The 15,752-nt window shown below is 44.9% G+C and overlaps 2 protein-coding genes across 2 annotated transcripts; one reads left to right on the top strand and one right to left on the bottom strand.

The window, feature by feature from the left end:
• Positions 1-1,596: 1,596 nt before the first annotated feature.
• On the bottom strand, positions 1,597-8,112 carry LOC310822706 (L-threonine ammonia-lyase; the record flags this gene model as incomplete). Its single annotated transcript, XM_083695148.1, has 11 exons — positions 1,597-1,695; positions 2,113-2,170; positions 3,315-3,482; positions 3,571-3,696; positions 4,087-4,162; positions 4,688-4,787; positions 5,122-5,287; positions 5,515-5,756; positions 5,986-6,102; positions 6,389-6,746; positions 8,009-8,112. 11 exons carry the CDS (start codon positions 8,110-8,112, stop codon positions 1,597-1,599), a joined length of 1,614 nt encoding a protein of 537 aa, XP_083551274.1.
• A 2,653-nt stretch (positions 8,113-10,765) lies between these two features.
• Positions 10,766-15,426, top strand: LOC310822569 (placenta-specific protein 9-like). The gene is made up of 4 exons (XM_083694946.1): positions 10,766-10,921; positions 11,100-11,191; positions 14,220-14,311; positions 14,905-15,426. Exons 2-4 carry the CDS (start codon positions 11,125-11,127, stop codon positions 15,049-15,051), a joined length of 306 nt encoding a protein of 101 aa, XP_083551072.1. The 5' UTR covers positions 10,766-10,921; positions 11,100-11,124; the 3' UTR covers positions 15,052-15,426.
• The last annotated feature ends 326 nt before the right edge of the window (positions 15,427-15,752 follow it).

Genomic DNA, 15,752 nt, shown 5'->3' with positions numbered 1-15,752 from the left:
TTCACAGAGAATATGTGGGGTGGGGCAACACCAGCCAGATATTCACTGTAGATATCACCTCCCACTTGGTCTGCAAATGATTTAACCTGCACTGCTTACTACTGCTGATATATTTCCATTACCTGTCACTATAAGCTGTCTCTCTTCCTTGCAGTGTAAACCCTGAAATGGATTTGACTTCCAGAAGCATTGTGTCTGATGTCGCTCCAGCTAATGAAGCTATCACTGTTTTAATGTTGATGTCTGTCGTTTAGATGAAGCAAGCTTTGGCAAGTCATATGCCCTTGATCCTGTCCGACGCATCACAGTAAGTCTCAATATTTTACTAAGTTCAGAGTAGTTGAAGTGTCTCTCTGTCTTGGCTGCAGTAGATGAAAGCGGGCTAGTTCCAGTGATGCAGGCTGTTTCTCAGTACCGACAGACTGATGGCCAAAGTAGCACAGCAGGGTAAGAATGTCCTCTGCTAACGTACTTAGGGAATTAGCCAGTCTTAATCAGCACATCTCTCCTCTGGCGCTGTCTCTGGTTGTTAATCAGGGAAATGTCTTCTGAACGATGAGGTAACAACTTTCATTTCAAGCCATCTCTCTCGCTCTCTATATCTCTATCTCACTCTCTATGTGGGGAGTAAGAGGATAATCTTAGAGGAACCTTTGGCCCACTACCTGTTTCCCACAGTATAGTATAATATTAGATGCAATAACACAGCTATGAATGAATGACAATCAAATGGAATTCCAATACAGGCATTGTCTTTTTATCCTCCTGATCATATCTTATGTGGAGTGGACACCCCCAAAAAAGTATAAAGACAAATAGAATTATAGAATACATCCATGTTTTATTTCCAGAACATAGAACATATGTGTTTTGATTATCCTCACTACCACTTCAGTCAATATATTATAAATATAGAAATATATACAACAGTTCAAAAACAATCTGCATTGAAAAATATATTTCCTGTGTGTGTCGTGTGTGTGTGTCGTGTGTGTGTGTGTGTGTGTTTAATCTCAATGAAACAGTAGGCCTACAGTGTCTAGCAGCTTGTAAGAAACCACTACAAAACAATTGCTACTAACCATGGTCTAACCATGCGTATGTGGTTATGTGTGTGACTGGAATATTGGGATTATGGTAATCATCAATCCTGGTTGTCACAGTCAAAATGTCATAATAACTCCCTGGTTCCCTATATTTACGGAAACAATGAGAGTATCTTCCTCAGTACAGGGGAATGTGCAGTACCATGTATTCCTGTATTTAAGTCTGTCTACCGGTGTAAGGTCTACTGATCACACTCCCAAGGCTTTTCTCTGTAGGTAATAACATGTATTTTTGCAGCAAAGAGTTCATATGGTAAGTGAGTTAAATGTGTTTTTATTTTACTAATACAATTGCTATGTGTGTGCGTGTGCGTGTGCAAGTTCTGAATTTTGATATGTGCTTTATGTGTCAGCTCTCTTGCCTATGTTGTTGTTGTTGTTGTTGTTACAGTACAGTACTGGCAGAGAGAGACAGAGTGTATGTGGGTGTAAGAGAAAGAGTGTGTGTGTGTGTTCAGAGTGAGAGTGAGAGCCATGACAGGCCTCCTGATCACCGATCCAGCCAGCATAGTGTGGGGTAGCGCTCAGACAGTGTCCTGCGGAGCTGAGTGCTCTGTGTCTTATCCCTGGTCTCCACCACACACTCCACCTGTCAGCACATGACAGAGGCATTAACCCCCGCAGGCTGACATCATCATCACATCCACACGGTCGGTAAACACTGTGGCGAAGCTATTTATATACATCACAATTGACCTTCTTACACAGTCTGGTTTTGAACATACATTTGCATTTGCGATGCGATAGTATCTACTGTTACTGGACCGATTCTACCTCTACCAACTTTACTGTCAATTGACTTCACACTAGAACTTAACTTAAATATTGGACATTACCGTAGTTAAAGCTCAACAGTATATCAAAGCCTCTATATACTATAAGAGATCCTCTGTCACGTTTTATAGATTACATAGGAATGACACAGGTGTACTGCTTAGAATGTATTCCAAACTACTTTGATTGGATTGGAGAGAGATAGGGAGTAGGACGTTTGGCTGTACTGTACCTGGGTCTTGAAGAGATCGACTTTGTCACCGTATCTCCGGTTGCAAACATCCAACAACCTGAGAGAGAGAGAGAAAAAAAAACAACAGCTGTTGGGGCAAAGTGACATAAAAAAAATGAGTGAGAGACAGCTTGACAGGGAAAATAGAGGAGTACACTAATTTTGCATCCCTCTTTGTGTCAGCGGAGCCGTCCAGACAGTCATGCCAGCTAAAGCCTTTGCTGTGGCTTATTCTGATTCCTGATCGGATGTGGGTGCAGATTGGGCACAGTAGTATTACTGTAACGAAGGTAGCGTGGCCTACCTATATACTCATCACCGTCAGCTGGTTAGCAATAGCACAGATACCAGCACTGATGTCATTGATAAGCTCTGATGGTACTAACGTTATGGTTATGGGCAGCCTAGTCTCTACCGATTGTATCTGACGATACACTTTCCGCTCTAAAACGTCTAGTTCTGTGGGCCAACAGCTATCGACGCCCTCAAAATTAATCAAATGTGATTGGTGGAGCTCCTTGGCTGAGGTACAACCATTCCTTCCATCCTTCAACCCCCATTCTCTTGACATCTGATTGGTGCTACAACCTGTCAGTAATTTCATTTTGAACATCAACAGCACACTCACATTTCAACTTCTCTAATAGCCATTGAACACACTGATTTTGCCAGACCTAATAGTGGAGCAGAGCAGAGCCCCATGAGTCTTGCAAGAGAGACGATGGCAGTTCCGTTTAATAACTTCCACACACCCACACTCTTGGTACTGTATGTCCCAGAACACATTCACAGAGAATATGTGGGGTGGGGCAACACCAGCCAGATATTCACTGTAGATATCGGTGTGCTCCGCTGATCTTTAAATTGCTTTGTGAAGTGTCAGGAACACATGGAAATTATGTAACAATCATACCATCACTTGCTGTGCTTGTCTGTGTGTGTTTATTTCAGGGGAAAGGGTGTAATACGTCTTCTATTCTCCACTGAGCGTCTGCCCTGGCATATCTATTTCTATAGATGTAGAGAAGCTCTAGATGTAACGCATAGGTCTAGGTCTTATACTTACTGTAAAGGACATTGTATTGAACCTGTGTATGACATTTGGTAGGTTTAAAATAAAGTTTGATTTGATTTGAGATCTCTGAATAATAGGTCTAATATGTGTGAATCTGGGTTTCCCTCTTTCTGGGCATTGTGCTCACCTGACATCCTCTCGGGCCAACATGTCCAGTAGCTTGGCCATCTCTCCGGGCCAGTCCCCCATCTGCACCGTGAACTTGCTGACACGGTCGTCCAGGACCAGGGCCCGTTCAACACACTGTCTGACAAGGTCCAGCTCCATGTTAGCACTGCTGACCACCACTGCGACCCTGCAGCCAGAGAGTTCATCTGGATGACGTCAACCATTTGAATTCTAACACGTTCAGGTAATATTATCCTGGATTGTGTCTAACCCACCTTTTGCCCTTTAACTCAGGGAGTTGCCCAGCCAAGATGGCTGCCAGTCCCATGGCAGCCTCAGTGTCTACTGTGGAATGCTCAAACTCCTGGAACCTCAGCATGGCCACCAGGGAGTCCTCTTCTCTGTGGACAGGAGTGGGAGAGACAGAGAGAGAGGCGAAGGAGTCTCAGTCTTAGAGAGAACAATTCCAATTCTCCAAGCCTTGGGGTAGTGATGGGGACATTCAGAGGCATTGGGATAGCCTAATGACATAATTATATCTTTGGCCATATCCAGAAAGGCAACTCCTAATAGCCACAGTGGGTTGGCCCACAGGCTTCTGTACTGAACTGAACTGAACTCATGTACTGAACATATGCATGCACAGCTGTTGTCTATGTCCTGTGATTCTATGATGTCTTTTAATGTAACAAGCTAAATGGCCTTATCCCAAATGTAACTTGAATTACTATGACTATTAGATGACTATAATATGTGGTGAGTTACCCTTCCCTTTACCATAGATACAGTACCTGACAGAAATGACTTTGTCCACTAGTTTTTTAGCCAGCTGGAAGGTGTGGATCCCCAGTGAATGCTCCACCAGGTCTGTAGATAGAGCGAGGGGATGGGCGTTAACATCAGAGTCTGGCAAAGGTGCAATCGACGATTTGGCTGGCCCACCAACTTGGAGTAAACAATGGGGAAAACATGGTGCTGCGCTTCATTAAAAGTAGCCAAGACAGATTAGCTAAGTGACTGCCCTCAGAAATTTAGTTTTACAGTGAAATTATAAGAAGGTTTGGGGTTTTAGCAGCACAGGTGATCTGCAAACATGTTGTTTACACACATCCTCTCAGACTGAACTGGGCAGAGAGAAAGATGCATGCTGCACAGGTAACCTCATGTTACTATTTCCCTATCATGTTGTCATAAAACTACACTTTTGAGGGCTGCCATGTCACTTAACTGTCTGCCTGGTTGCTAACCCTAACTGTAAAGTGCAACACAATGTTTCCTGTGTTATTTAGGCCACCCAATTCACAATTACACCGTGCAATAAACAAAGTAGGGAGAAGGCCACATTATATTTGAGCAAAATGAAACATAGCAAGTATTCATGAAACACTATACCTCCATAGAGCTTCTTGTTGGCCGTGGCATACATTTCTTTGACTGGGCTGTCTGTTTTGAGGGACTGTAGAAGAATGGGGAATTCTTCTGGTTCAACTCCCTGTCAAAGAGAACACAATGTCTTATGATTCCTGCTGGGATCATATATGCTGAAAAATGTATGCACTCAATGCAATGTAAGTCGCTCTGGATAAAAGTGTCAGCTAAATGGCATATATTATTATTATTATTATTATTATTATTATTATTATTATTATTATATTATATTATATCTTCAAATGTACCCCACTGCACATGGAATTTGTGTGGAATTTGGAATTTAGGTTACAGTTTTTCACTAGGAATTAAGGTATGCTACATTTATTAGTACATGTTGGTACAACTTGGTTGCTAGGACAATGGTCCACCAACACCAGGAATTACAAGACACTTACTATGACAGTGATGCGTGGGTTGAGGTGTTTGATGGCGGCTGCTGTGCCAGCCAGTAGACCACACTGCCCACCAGTGGGCACAATCACTGCATCTAGTTTGGGCACCTGCTCATAGATCTCCATGCCCACGGTGCCCAGCCCTGCTAAGTATACAGCACTATCATCCCTGAGTGAGAGAGAGTAAGAGAAGGAAAGAAAGAGAGAAGTTAAGTGTACAGTGGTGTTTATCTGTTCATGTTTTTTATATTCTAGGTTATATGTGTGTTATTTTTACATCCTTCCTTATGCATTCACACATGTGATAATCAATCATATCAATAATGTAATATCAATCATATATGCCTTTGGGTCAATGTCACTGTATATGGTAAGTCTAGTTCCAGGTGGACTTACTCCTCCAGACAGAGGTAGCCGTTCTCCGTGGCCAGATTGCGGGCGTGGTTCTGGGAGTCTCGGGGCGTGCTGCCGTAGGAGATGACCATTGCACCATAGTCACGGTAGTTCCTCAGGCGTTGCGAGGAGCAGCTGGCTGGCATGATGACAAACACAGGGATCCTAAGCTCCACTGCATGGTGGGCCACGGCCATGGAGAAGTTACAGTCTGTGGCCACGATCACCCCCTTCTTCTGCTGGTCCTGTGTGATCAGAGTGCCCAGCAGCACGCACGCGCGCGCACACACACACACACACACACACACACACACACACACACACACACACACACACACACACACACACACACACAAGCACGCAGCACACAGTACACAGTAGCAGGCAGCCGTACAATAGTAATTAGTTAATTGTTTCAAATAAGCAGTTGGCAAATGTATATGTAGGAGTGCTGTATGTAGAGACAGGAGTTACCTGTGTGAGGGAGGAGAGCAGGTACAGTACTCCTCTCTCCTTCACTGAGCCTGTGTAGTGGAGGTGCTCTTTCTTCAGGTAGATCTCCATGCCGTACTGTTTGGACAGTCTGGAATACTGGGAACAGAGACAAGCAGCATGCTATCAAGACTGCGTATTGGTGCAACGGGACTCAATCATATGAAGCAACAGTACCAAGGGCTTGGGAGGGTCGTCACAGTACAACTCTGTCTCTGCTAAAATGTGCTTTTAAACACCATTCCTACCCTTACCCTTACCCCATGCCTAACCCTAACCATCAGCCTAAATCAAGACAAAATAGCTATCTCGTCGCTTATCAATTTAGACGAGACATATCATTTTCGCTTTGCATTATGGGCCATACAGTGAGGAGCTGACATACTGTGCAGGGGGTCTTCTGAATCCCAGACTGGATTTTGAAAGCTGCTGCACTGATGTCCTCAAAGCGAAGGTAATCAGGCAGGGGCTTGGGTACAGCGATTACTTTCCCCAGGCTGCCCCTCTTTTTGTTGATCTTAGGCGGGTCCATCAGCTTGATCTCGGCAGAGCCATCCACTTTGGTCTCCCAGGTCTTGACGTCCCCATTGAAGAGCTCCTCCTCCCCAAAGTCCTTCAGGCGCTCCGGGTGGATGAGAGTGGGCCGACGGCCCACTCCCCCATTACTGACAGGGGCATCCTTGTTACAGTGGGTCACTTGTGTAGAGCAGCTGGGCTTAGCGGGCCCAAGACGCTCCTCCTCACTGACAGAGAGAGAGAGAGAGAGAGAGAGAGAGAGAGAGAGAGCGCCTTCAATATTTCCTCTGTGGTGGGCTTTCTGTGATAATATGATAATATAATTTGTTGTTCTACACACGGAGAGGAAGTGAGATGAGAGATGAGATGAGAAAATAGGAGGAAGAATTGCAGAGGAGAGGAATGAGCCCTCACGGGACTCAACTCAGCCCAGACTCAGCCCAGTCCGTCAATGAGGTGTGTGTGTGTGTGCGCGTCCGTGTGTTTGCTTATGAATACATGGGCAGTAGATTAGCCTCCACTTTACGTTGTCTGGAAGTGAATGACCTTGTCTCTGTACAATGGGGGATAATCTGTACAGATCTCCCTTATGACAACCAAAATAGCTGGAGGAGGTGTTACACTCACTCACTCACTCACTCACTCACTCACTCACTCACTCACTCACTCACTCACACACACACACACACACACACACACACACACACACACACACACACACACACACACACACACACACACAGAGTTCTACCTCAGTTTTATCTATTGCAAATGTCAATATTTAAGCGGAATTTGACAAAAAAACAAAACAGTTTTTTATATTTCTGTCAGCCCAGCATTGATATGGTCCGAAAATCTAATAAATTGCCCAACAGAATCTCAAAGATATCGATAGCAAGCTTAGATTTACTTCATAGAATAGTCTCATGATGATGCATTTTGACACATCACATAAAATGCATCAATATGAGACTATTTAAGGAGGTAAATCTGAGCTTGTTACTAGGATATCTTTGAGGTTAGGCACTGTACAGTATGTACTATTGTTAACAATAGTCACTGAAGCTTCTCTCTTATTCTACAAGCAATAAGGGGGGGTCAGGGGGGATGGGGCTGGGGCAGGGGGGGCCTTGACTATTGCTGTGGTTCTGAGGGGAGCAGGCCAGGCTTGAGAAGGAGGTGGGCTGGGATCAGAGGGGGGTTTAAATAAGCCTTAAGGGGTTTAAATATAGATTTGTGGAAAGAAGACTGCTGAGGGGGAGGTTTACTGGTTACGACGGATGACTTGGTAGATTTCTTTGTATGAGTTGGATGAGGAGGAGGAGGGGAGTGGAGAGTGGAGGTTGGTTGGCAGGTTTGGTTGTCCTTGGAGAGAGAGAGGAGGAATAGGGGCAGAGGGAGACTATAGGATGTAGGGGATCCCTCTGTGTCTACTTGGGTACTCTGGGTAGGGGATTGAGTCAGGGAATCTGCGGCCACAGTGTCCCACCTCTGCCAGAAGGGGTCCTCCTCGCTGTCACTGAATCCATCTCTCCGGGGCGATGATCCATCGGCCAAGTAGTTGGCGTAGAAGAACTGGGCGGCAAAGTTCATCCTGGATGATCAGCCTCCACTTTTCAGCTATAGTCCCAGGATCTGCTTGCTTGGGAGACCTCTCCCTGCTATTGTGTGTGTGTTGCGTTAGAGAGTGTATGGGCCAGTGCACTGACTTGAAGTGCTCCCACGGTGTAACTGCACTGCCCCTGGTTCCCTCCCTTTCTCTAGGGCTATTTAAGGAGTGATTACCCAGGGGCACATGGCTGCAGCCTGCCTCCAGCCCCCGGCCCCTCCCTCACCTCTATTCCGGTCCCAGACCTGATTTAAACCCTCCCCCATCTGTGACGTGGGTTAATCAGACGCTCTAAGGGGATAGATGCAGACTTAGAGTTTATCTAGGGAACAATGATCTGGAGCCTGGGAGCCATGGGACATCACAGATGCCACCATAGTGGTCAAAAGGGAGTGAGAGAGGGAGAGAGATTCGGGGGGGGGGGGGGGGGGGCAGTGAGAGGTAGAGGTGGGGAGAGTGAGAATGAAAGAGAGGGTAGAGGTGAGCTGGAGTGCTGTCAGATCCAGCAGACAGATCCTATTCAGAAAGGATCAGAAGGCAGTCACCTCCACCTCTGAACTGAGCTGGGATGAGGACGACCAAAGCTCCATCCCCCACAGTCACTGAGGGACAGATGACCGACACTGCCCTTTGACTCAGATACTCACAGTGTGAGTGGAATCTGACCACCTACATAAACCTCTCCCTTGTTGGCATTTGTGCCTTAAACTCACTTTGTAACTAAACTCACTCTGCTACATAATTTGAAAAGCAACATACAATTGCAATCAGCTGAATGTTTAATTCTACAGTAGATTTATCTCTAGAGAATTATCTTTAGTCAGAGATCAATGAATCAGTGAATAGGAGCAAAGGTCAACCACTGACTGTTGCTTATGTGGACAGAGTAGTTCCTCTCTCTCTCCCTCTCTCTCACACACACACACACACACACACACACACACACACACATACACAGACACACACACACACACAGACACACACACACACACACAGACACACACACAGACACACACACACACACACACACACACACACACACACACACTGTATCCCCCAAACTGATTTAACCCCATTGTGAGGGGCACACTGCCAAAGAGTTAAAAGGTATGCAGAGCTGAGCTGAGCTGAGCTGATCTCTCTCTTGGCAAGTCACTGGGGTTCAGTGGGCTCTCTGTGGGGCTTCTTTTAACAAGACAATTGGATATGGTGGCAAACTGGGCTTCCCTGGCTGAGAAGCCTCACTGATGGGATGTGCTGGTTAGCATTGCACAGTGACGTTACCGACCTGAGACCTAGAAGTAGTGTCATTGCTTAGGTTTTGGTCGGGTAATGGTTATAACACTGTAACCGAGCTGAGATTCTAAACTCACTCCTCAAGTTCAAATACACCCACCTGCGCTGTCAATTGCTAGCTTTTCGATAGCATAGCTGGTTTACATCGGATATTTGAGGAGATGGTTGTGTGTTGGCAAGCCAGAGGTAAGTTTAAGGCTCGGTCAGAGCAAGTCGAATTGCGGGGCTACTGTTTGCAACAATTTGATGTTTGTTTCTACTGCTTCATGAGTATGTTGTGATCGTGACAGTTGGGAGGCTCTGTTTGCCTCTCACTGTTTGCTTTACCCTTGTTGGTAAGGTAGAGGTGAGTGGGTGGGCAGTTGGTGTTCAAAATGAAATGACTGACAGGTCGTACCACCAATCAGATATCATAAGAAGGCACATCCGTTTTTAAATGTAAAACTTCAAACAACTTTTTGTTTTTAGGCTGTTGGACATCTCCATTGCTAACTTCTAACTAACTACAGTAACTAGCGTCCCTAGGACAAAAATGAAAAACAACAACCTGGGGGTGAGGTAGGAGCCTTCTCAGGCTCAAAAGAATTTGGTCCTCCATGTTTTGAGGAAGATTCAATCACATTGGGTCTTTTCAGAATGCCAATATTCGGATAACAAGCATTGTGTCTGAGAAACATCGTCTGTGAAAAGAGGCTAGTTGAAGACTGATAACAAATGTCTCAAATATCATATTCTCAGACCTTCATTCTAATAAAGATGGGCATGAATCTTATAACTTTATTTTAGAAATGATTATTTAAAATCTCTTAGTTATTGGCTGAATAATAATTGGAAAGCAAAGTAGTTATTATTGGGATATTTGGATTACTATCTCTTGTTCAGACCCATCCGTGTCTTCTCTGTCCCCTCCCCCTCTCTTTATCCATTCACTCCCTTTCCTCCCACTTTTCCTCTCCTCTCTCTCTCTGCTTAACTCTCTATCTTCAGATGTGCTTAAAAGGCTAGACAGTCAGCGCCTGACTAAGCCAAAGAAAGTCTAGCTTAATGGAAATGACCACGTTTCTATGTAAGAGTGTGTGTGTGTGTGTGTGTGCATGCGTATGCACTTCAAATGTGCATAACAAAATGTATATGATCACTACATATAGTGCAGAATCATGATTTTAGAACCCCACCATCATGCTCTCCATTTTGTTAGAATGACTGACTGAATACAGACTTGTAGAGCCTTGACGGCATCTCTGCTGAAGAGTCCCACCCCAGAACCCCCCTCACCCCCTCCCGGATAGAGGGCTTTTGTTCTGCTTTTAATGTTTTCATTAGGAAAATGGGCGCAACCGAGTGAGGGAGAGAGTGAGTGAATGCAGGGCAAAGAGTGAGAGAGGGAAGACATAGAGGGAGAGAGGGAAGACATAGAGGGAGAGAGAGAGAGAGAGAGAGAGAGAGTGAAAAAAAAGTAGCTTCACATTCAAGGATTCTTTGGGCACTGAATACACGGTAAGTGTTCTCTCTCTCTCTTTCTCAGCCACACACACACACACACACACACACACACACACACACACACACACACACACACACACACACACACACACACACACACACACACACACACTCCCTATATTTCTTGCCGTACAAACAACAGTTAGAGACTCTCCTCTCCTCTCCTCTCCAGCTGGACTCCAGCTTTCCTCTCCACCATGACCTGCCCCTCCTCCATCACCTCACTTGGACTCCTGCTCCTCCTCATTGGCTACATGGCAGCAGGTAAGAGACGCTATTGGGTGTGGCCAGATCTTTGGTGTGATAGTTGAATTGTTTGTCCTTATTTTAGTTTTGTGTGATTAGTGATGTATTCTAAATTAATTCTGAAAGGATTTGTTGCTGTATGGCAAACTTTCCATAAGGTCTTTGTCATTCAGGGTTTATCAATGGGTGTATAACTTACAGAGAGAGAGAGAGAGTGTGAGTGTGTGTGTGTGTGTGTACGTGTGTGCATGCATGGGTGATGGTCGGACGAACATGCATGTGAGTGTGAGTGTGTGTGTGTGTATCTACTCATGGTTCAAACATCTGTTTCTTATTTTACTACGGCTCTGACCATGCTTCGTCTAATACACTGTCGTTACAGTTTCTGACAACAGTCTGCCTTTTCATCTATATATGTCCAATGCCTTTCCCCAAACCAACCCTGTTTACCCTTCTAACTTAACTGCCTTCCAGAGAAATTCAAAAAACCTTTGGATACTCCCCCTAAATCTACTCTGTGTAATCACTGACTTCTGAGAAACAAGCTATGATTAGGCTTGTGTGTGTATTTGAGTGACTTCATGCGTGAGGAATGGCCAACAACAGCACCACACATATACACACACACACACACACACACACACACACACACACACACACACACACACACACACACACACACACACACACACACACACACACACACACACACACTCTCTCTGCCAGTACTGTATTGATCCAGGAAAACCCCTAGAGATCTGACTAAACAGTCTGTTATAGTCTCTTTTCCATGGGCGTGCCCAGTCCCAGCATTAGGCAAGAGCTGGTTTGTGGGATCACTGGTGTACTGACCTAATACTCTGGCATCAGGCTGTGTTTTTACTTTTACTCACCACTGCTCCTTCTACCCACTCTTCTGTGGTGTGGTACGTTAGGACAAAGACAGCCCTAGCCAGAACAAATACACATGCACACTTCCCCTCTCTCTATCTCATGCACACGCGACACGCGACACACACACACACACACACACACACACACACACACACACACACACACACACACACACACACCAATTGGACCCTTATTCCCAGGGTGGAGTGTGTTAGACCATACTACTGTGTTTTCTTTTCTTGTGTCCTCTGAGAGTGTGGGTCAGCATTTCTCAACCTCCTGTAGTGGTTGTGAAAGAATACACACAGGACTGTGCACTTCATCACGCACGTCAACAACTCTCTCGCTAGTACTCTCTCCCCCACCAGCATATCTTACATGCACGGCACGCACACGCACACACACACACACACACACACACACACACACACACACACACACACACACACTCAATCCAGCTGCAGTCTTTGGGCCTGTTGGTACCCCTCTATAGCCTTACCAATAAGACAGTCTGTTTACAATAGAGGACAAGGGAATTCTGGCAGACAACAGCAATCAACCATACTGTACTCAGATTATAACAAAGGTACATTTTACTTTTACTGTGTGTAGCATGACATGCTAATCTTAAACTCAAAATGAATCATTCCAAGCTCCTTTAACAGATTGCGGCCAATTGATGTTCACATGAGAAACACATGTCTCACAAAAACAACATACATTGAACATCGCCAGCCAACTGGCTCATCGTGTATTTGGCATATAGAGATTTCTGTCTTTGTACATGATGTAGTGTTGATGTGGACATCTGGTGCATTTGTTAATTCAGAGAAATGTGAAGAGGCACCCTATCTTATAGTACATTCATCCTTTGGATTCCCTTGGCCTCTCTTCTGGACAAACTTGGCATGCTGCAGGGCAGTGTAATGGAGCTTATAAAATTGTACCACAGGATAGCTCTATAACAACAGCACGAGCGGAGGTAATTCATGGCTGCCATTCACAGGGCACTAAAGGACAGTGGCCATCAGAAAAATAAATAGTCCTATCTTTGTTCCTCTCTGACAGGCAGGGAACAGGTGGCTGTAAATGTATGAGGGACCATACTTAACCTTGTTACAGGAGACTGCAGTGTACATAGTATATTCAGTAACTGTCATTGTGTTGTATTTGTAATCTATATGAAACTGTCTTAGAACTGTAGGTAGGTCAAGTAAATAAGTATTCCACCCTCATAGAAATAATAGGCAGGCATAGATTAGGCAGCTTGACTCAAATCTATGGGCTTCAAAAGGGAGTGGATGGTTAACTGGAAATGTAACACCTGGCTGCTGAGGAAGGACCCCTGTAATGTAAAGACCGGTGTAACACAAAGACATGTAGCTTTCATTGAAACTGAGACCACTTTATCGTTGCCCACGTCCCACACCCCGAGGCTATAGGGACGTACTGTACTGCAATTTCTCACTGCACTTACTCTGGATCAGTGGTATCTCCTCTTGATGAAGTGGGACAGGTCCTGATGAGACGTAGGGTTAGCTGATCCCAGTTCAGTTTACAGGAAGGCCATGTCAGCATAATAGCATGAAGTCAGGGTTGCGGTGAGCTGAATGGCTGGGCTGCAGCTGCCTGTGGTGCCAGGCAGGTAATGGGTAACATATGGAACGAGCTGTGAACCAGGCAGAGTGGGATGCTGAGTCCACATTCACCATACTTTTCTGAGGACCCCCACATCGATTTGAAAGAAGGTAATTAGTGCCATACCAATCCATTAACTTTTAAATCCATGTGGGGAAGTGCAAAAGTCCACAGGAGAAGGGTAGATAATTGGGACACAACAGCACAGTCAGTAGGCAAGGAAAATTGTTTTGTTGACCTTTAGTGATTAGCAGAATGATAAGCTGAATGGACATTGATACATTTCTCATATATTTCTGCCAAGATGATCTAATAAAAGTCCATGTAAGAGAGATATTATGCTTAATACACTGGGTTTAAGAACTGCTCTTCTTTTGCTGTGTTTTAAGGTCAAAGGTGTGTCTGGCTAGCCTGTATGAGTTGCTTCCAACACAAACACAAAATGAAATTGCAGTTTGAAATAGGTCTTTGTCTTGTAATAATAAATGTTGTCTGCTGCTCTGTGTACCGACAGGACTCGAGTCTGACCTTAAACCCAGAGCTGTCCGGTCAAGTGCCTGTCAGGACCAAAGCGCTCTGCATGGCAGACTTGATGTGGTGGAAAAGGTGCTGTATTCTCTCTCTCTCTCTCTTACACATATAAATACACACACGCACAAACACATTTTAGCCTGCTTAAGAAATAGTTTCAAGTTTGCAGTGCAGACATTTGAATTATTCAAGGAATTTGGGACACTTCCCAGTGGTCGGTAACATTATTACTGTATATCAACTTCCCTTTAATTTAATGGGGCACAAGAATTTGTTCTATTTCCTTGAGAGTATCACATTTTTTGTAAATATAGCCCGACAATTCTAACAGCTGTGGAACAACTCTTTAGCTCTTGGGTGATATCAAACTTAGTGGCTTGGTATTTCATTATACCAAGCCACTAAGTTTGATATCACCCAAGAGCTAAAGAGTTCTCTTGAGTAGGATTCTCTTGAGTAGGATTCCAACCCTTGTGTGTCCTGGCAGTGCTTATCGCTATATGCCTTTGTATGTGGTGTTGTCTGTTTTCTACATTTGATGATTTTTGCACTGTTAAAATCCATGCATTTCAGTTTTAGCCTGTAAACTGCCATGTGGATGTCTGTTAAACTTTAAACTTAACATGGCAAACTGTCAGAGCTGACCTAGTGACACCTGTCCCCTGCAGCGTGTGGAGGACGCAGTTCAAAAGCTGGAGGATGAGCTGGCCGTCCTGCTGGACGCCATAGAGGCCCCAGAGTGGAGCCCCCTGCTGGACACTGGCAGACCTGTGGTGGACATCTTGGATGGCCAGGGAGAGCTCGGAGCCTCCTAAGAGGAAGAGAGACAGGAGGAGAGGAGACCACTTTGGTTGGGCCGAGGCCAAGGCTACTGCACTCTGACCTGAGAAAGTGACTAGGGTGCACTTGGAACAAACAATGACACACTGGTCTTCATGGAAACTTACTTTAACATAAAAGATTGTTTTTGCTACAACTGTATTTTATATGTGTATGTAAATCTAAACAAGCTCCTACTAGCGACACAGGCTTATGTCGTACAGTTGATAAGACATGACACAAATGCATAATACACTCTTCTAATCCTCAGACCCTCTCCTCCCATTTTCCTTGTTATAGACTCAAGGCCATCCTCACAGCCATGTGTAAATGCCTAAGTACAGGGCTACTTCACCGTTCCAAAGCCTGTTTTCTATCTCCCTTCTAGTGTGTGATTCAGTTCCTTCCCTCTCTTGTCCCTCTTTGATGCCTCCTGGTGGATAAACTTCGCCACGGTGCCACTGCTGCTATGTCTTTGGTCCAATCTCAATTCTTACCTTGCGTCCTCTCTCCTCACCTCACTCTCAAAACACATTGGAGGAGAAGGTCTGAGGGAAGGAACTCCAGACCCTCTCCTCCACTGAGTATTGAGAAGGAGGCAAGGACAGAGGATGCAAGGAATCAAGGAAAGACTTTTGAGATTTGGCCTTTGTCTTGTGTCTGAATGAGGATGAATAATGTAACAGGACACAGCCGA

This window comes from Argentina silus, assembly GCF_951799395.1.
Source record: "Argentina silus genome assembly, chromosome: X".
Taxonomy (NCBI): Eukaryota; Metazoa; Chordata; class Actinopteri; order Argentiniformes; family Argentinidae; genus Argentina; species Argentina silus.
This window is presented reverse-complemented; position numbering and strand designations above follow the sequence as displayed.

What these genes read in the sequence shown, in the direction of transcription:
- LOC310822569 (XM_083694946.1), top strand. Translation starts at nt 11,125, where the DNA reads ATGACCTGCCCCTCCTCCATCACCTCACTTGGACTCCTGCTCCTCCTC. An exon ending in CATTGGCTACATGGCAGCAG is followed by an intron (nt 11,192 to 14,219) that starts GTAAGAGACGCT and finishes GTGTACCGACAG; the next exon opens with GACTCGAGTCTGACCTTAAA. An exon ending in GACTTGATGTGGTGGAAAAG is followed by an intron (nt 14,312 to 14,904) that starts GTGCTGTATTCT and finishes TGTCCCCTGCAG; the next exon opens with CGTGTGGAGGACGCAGTTCA.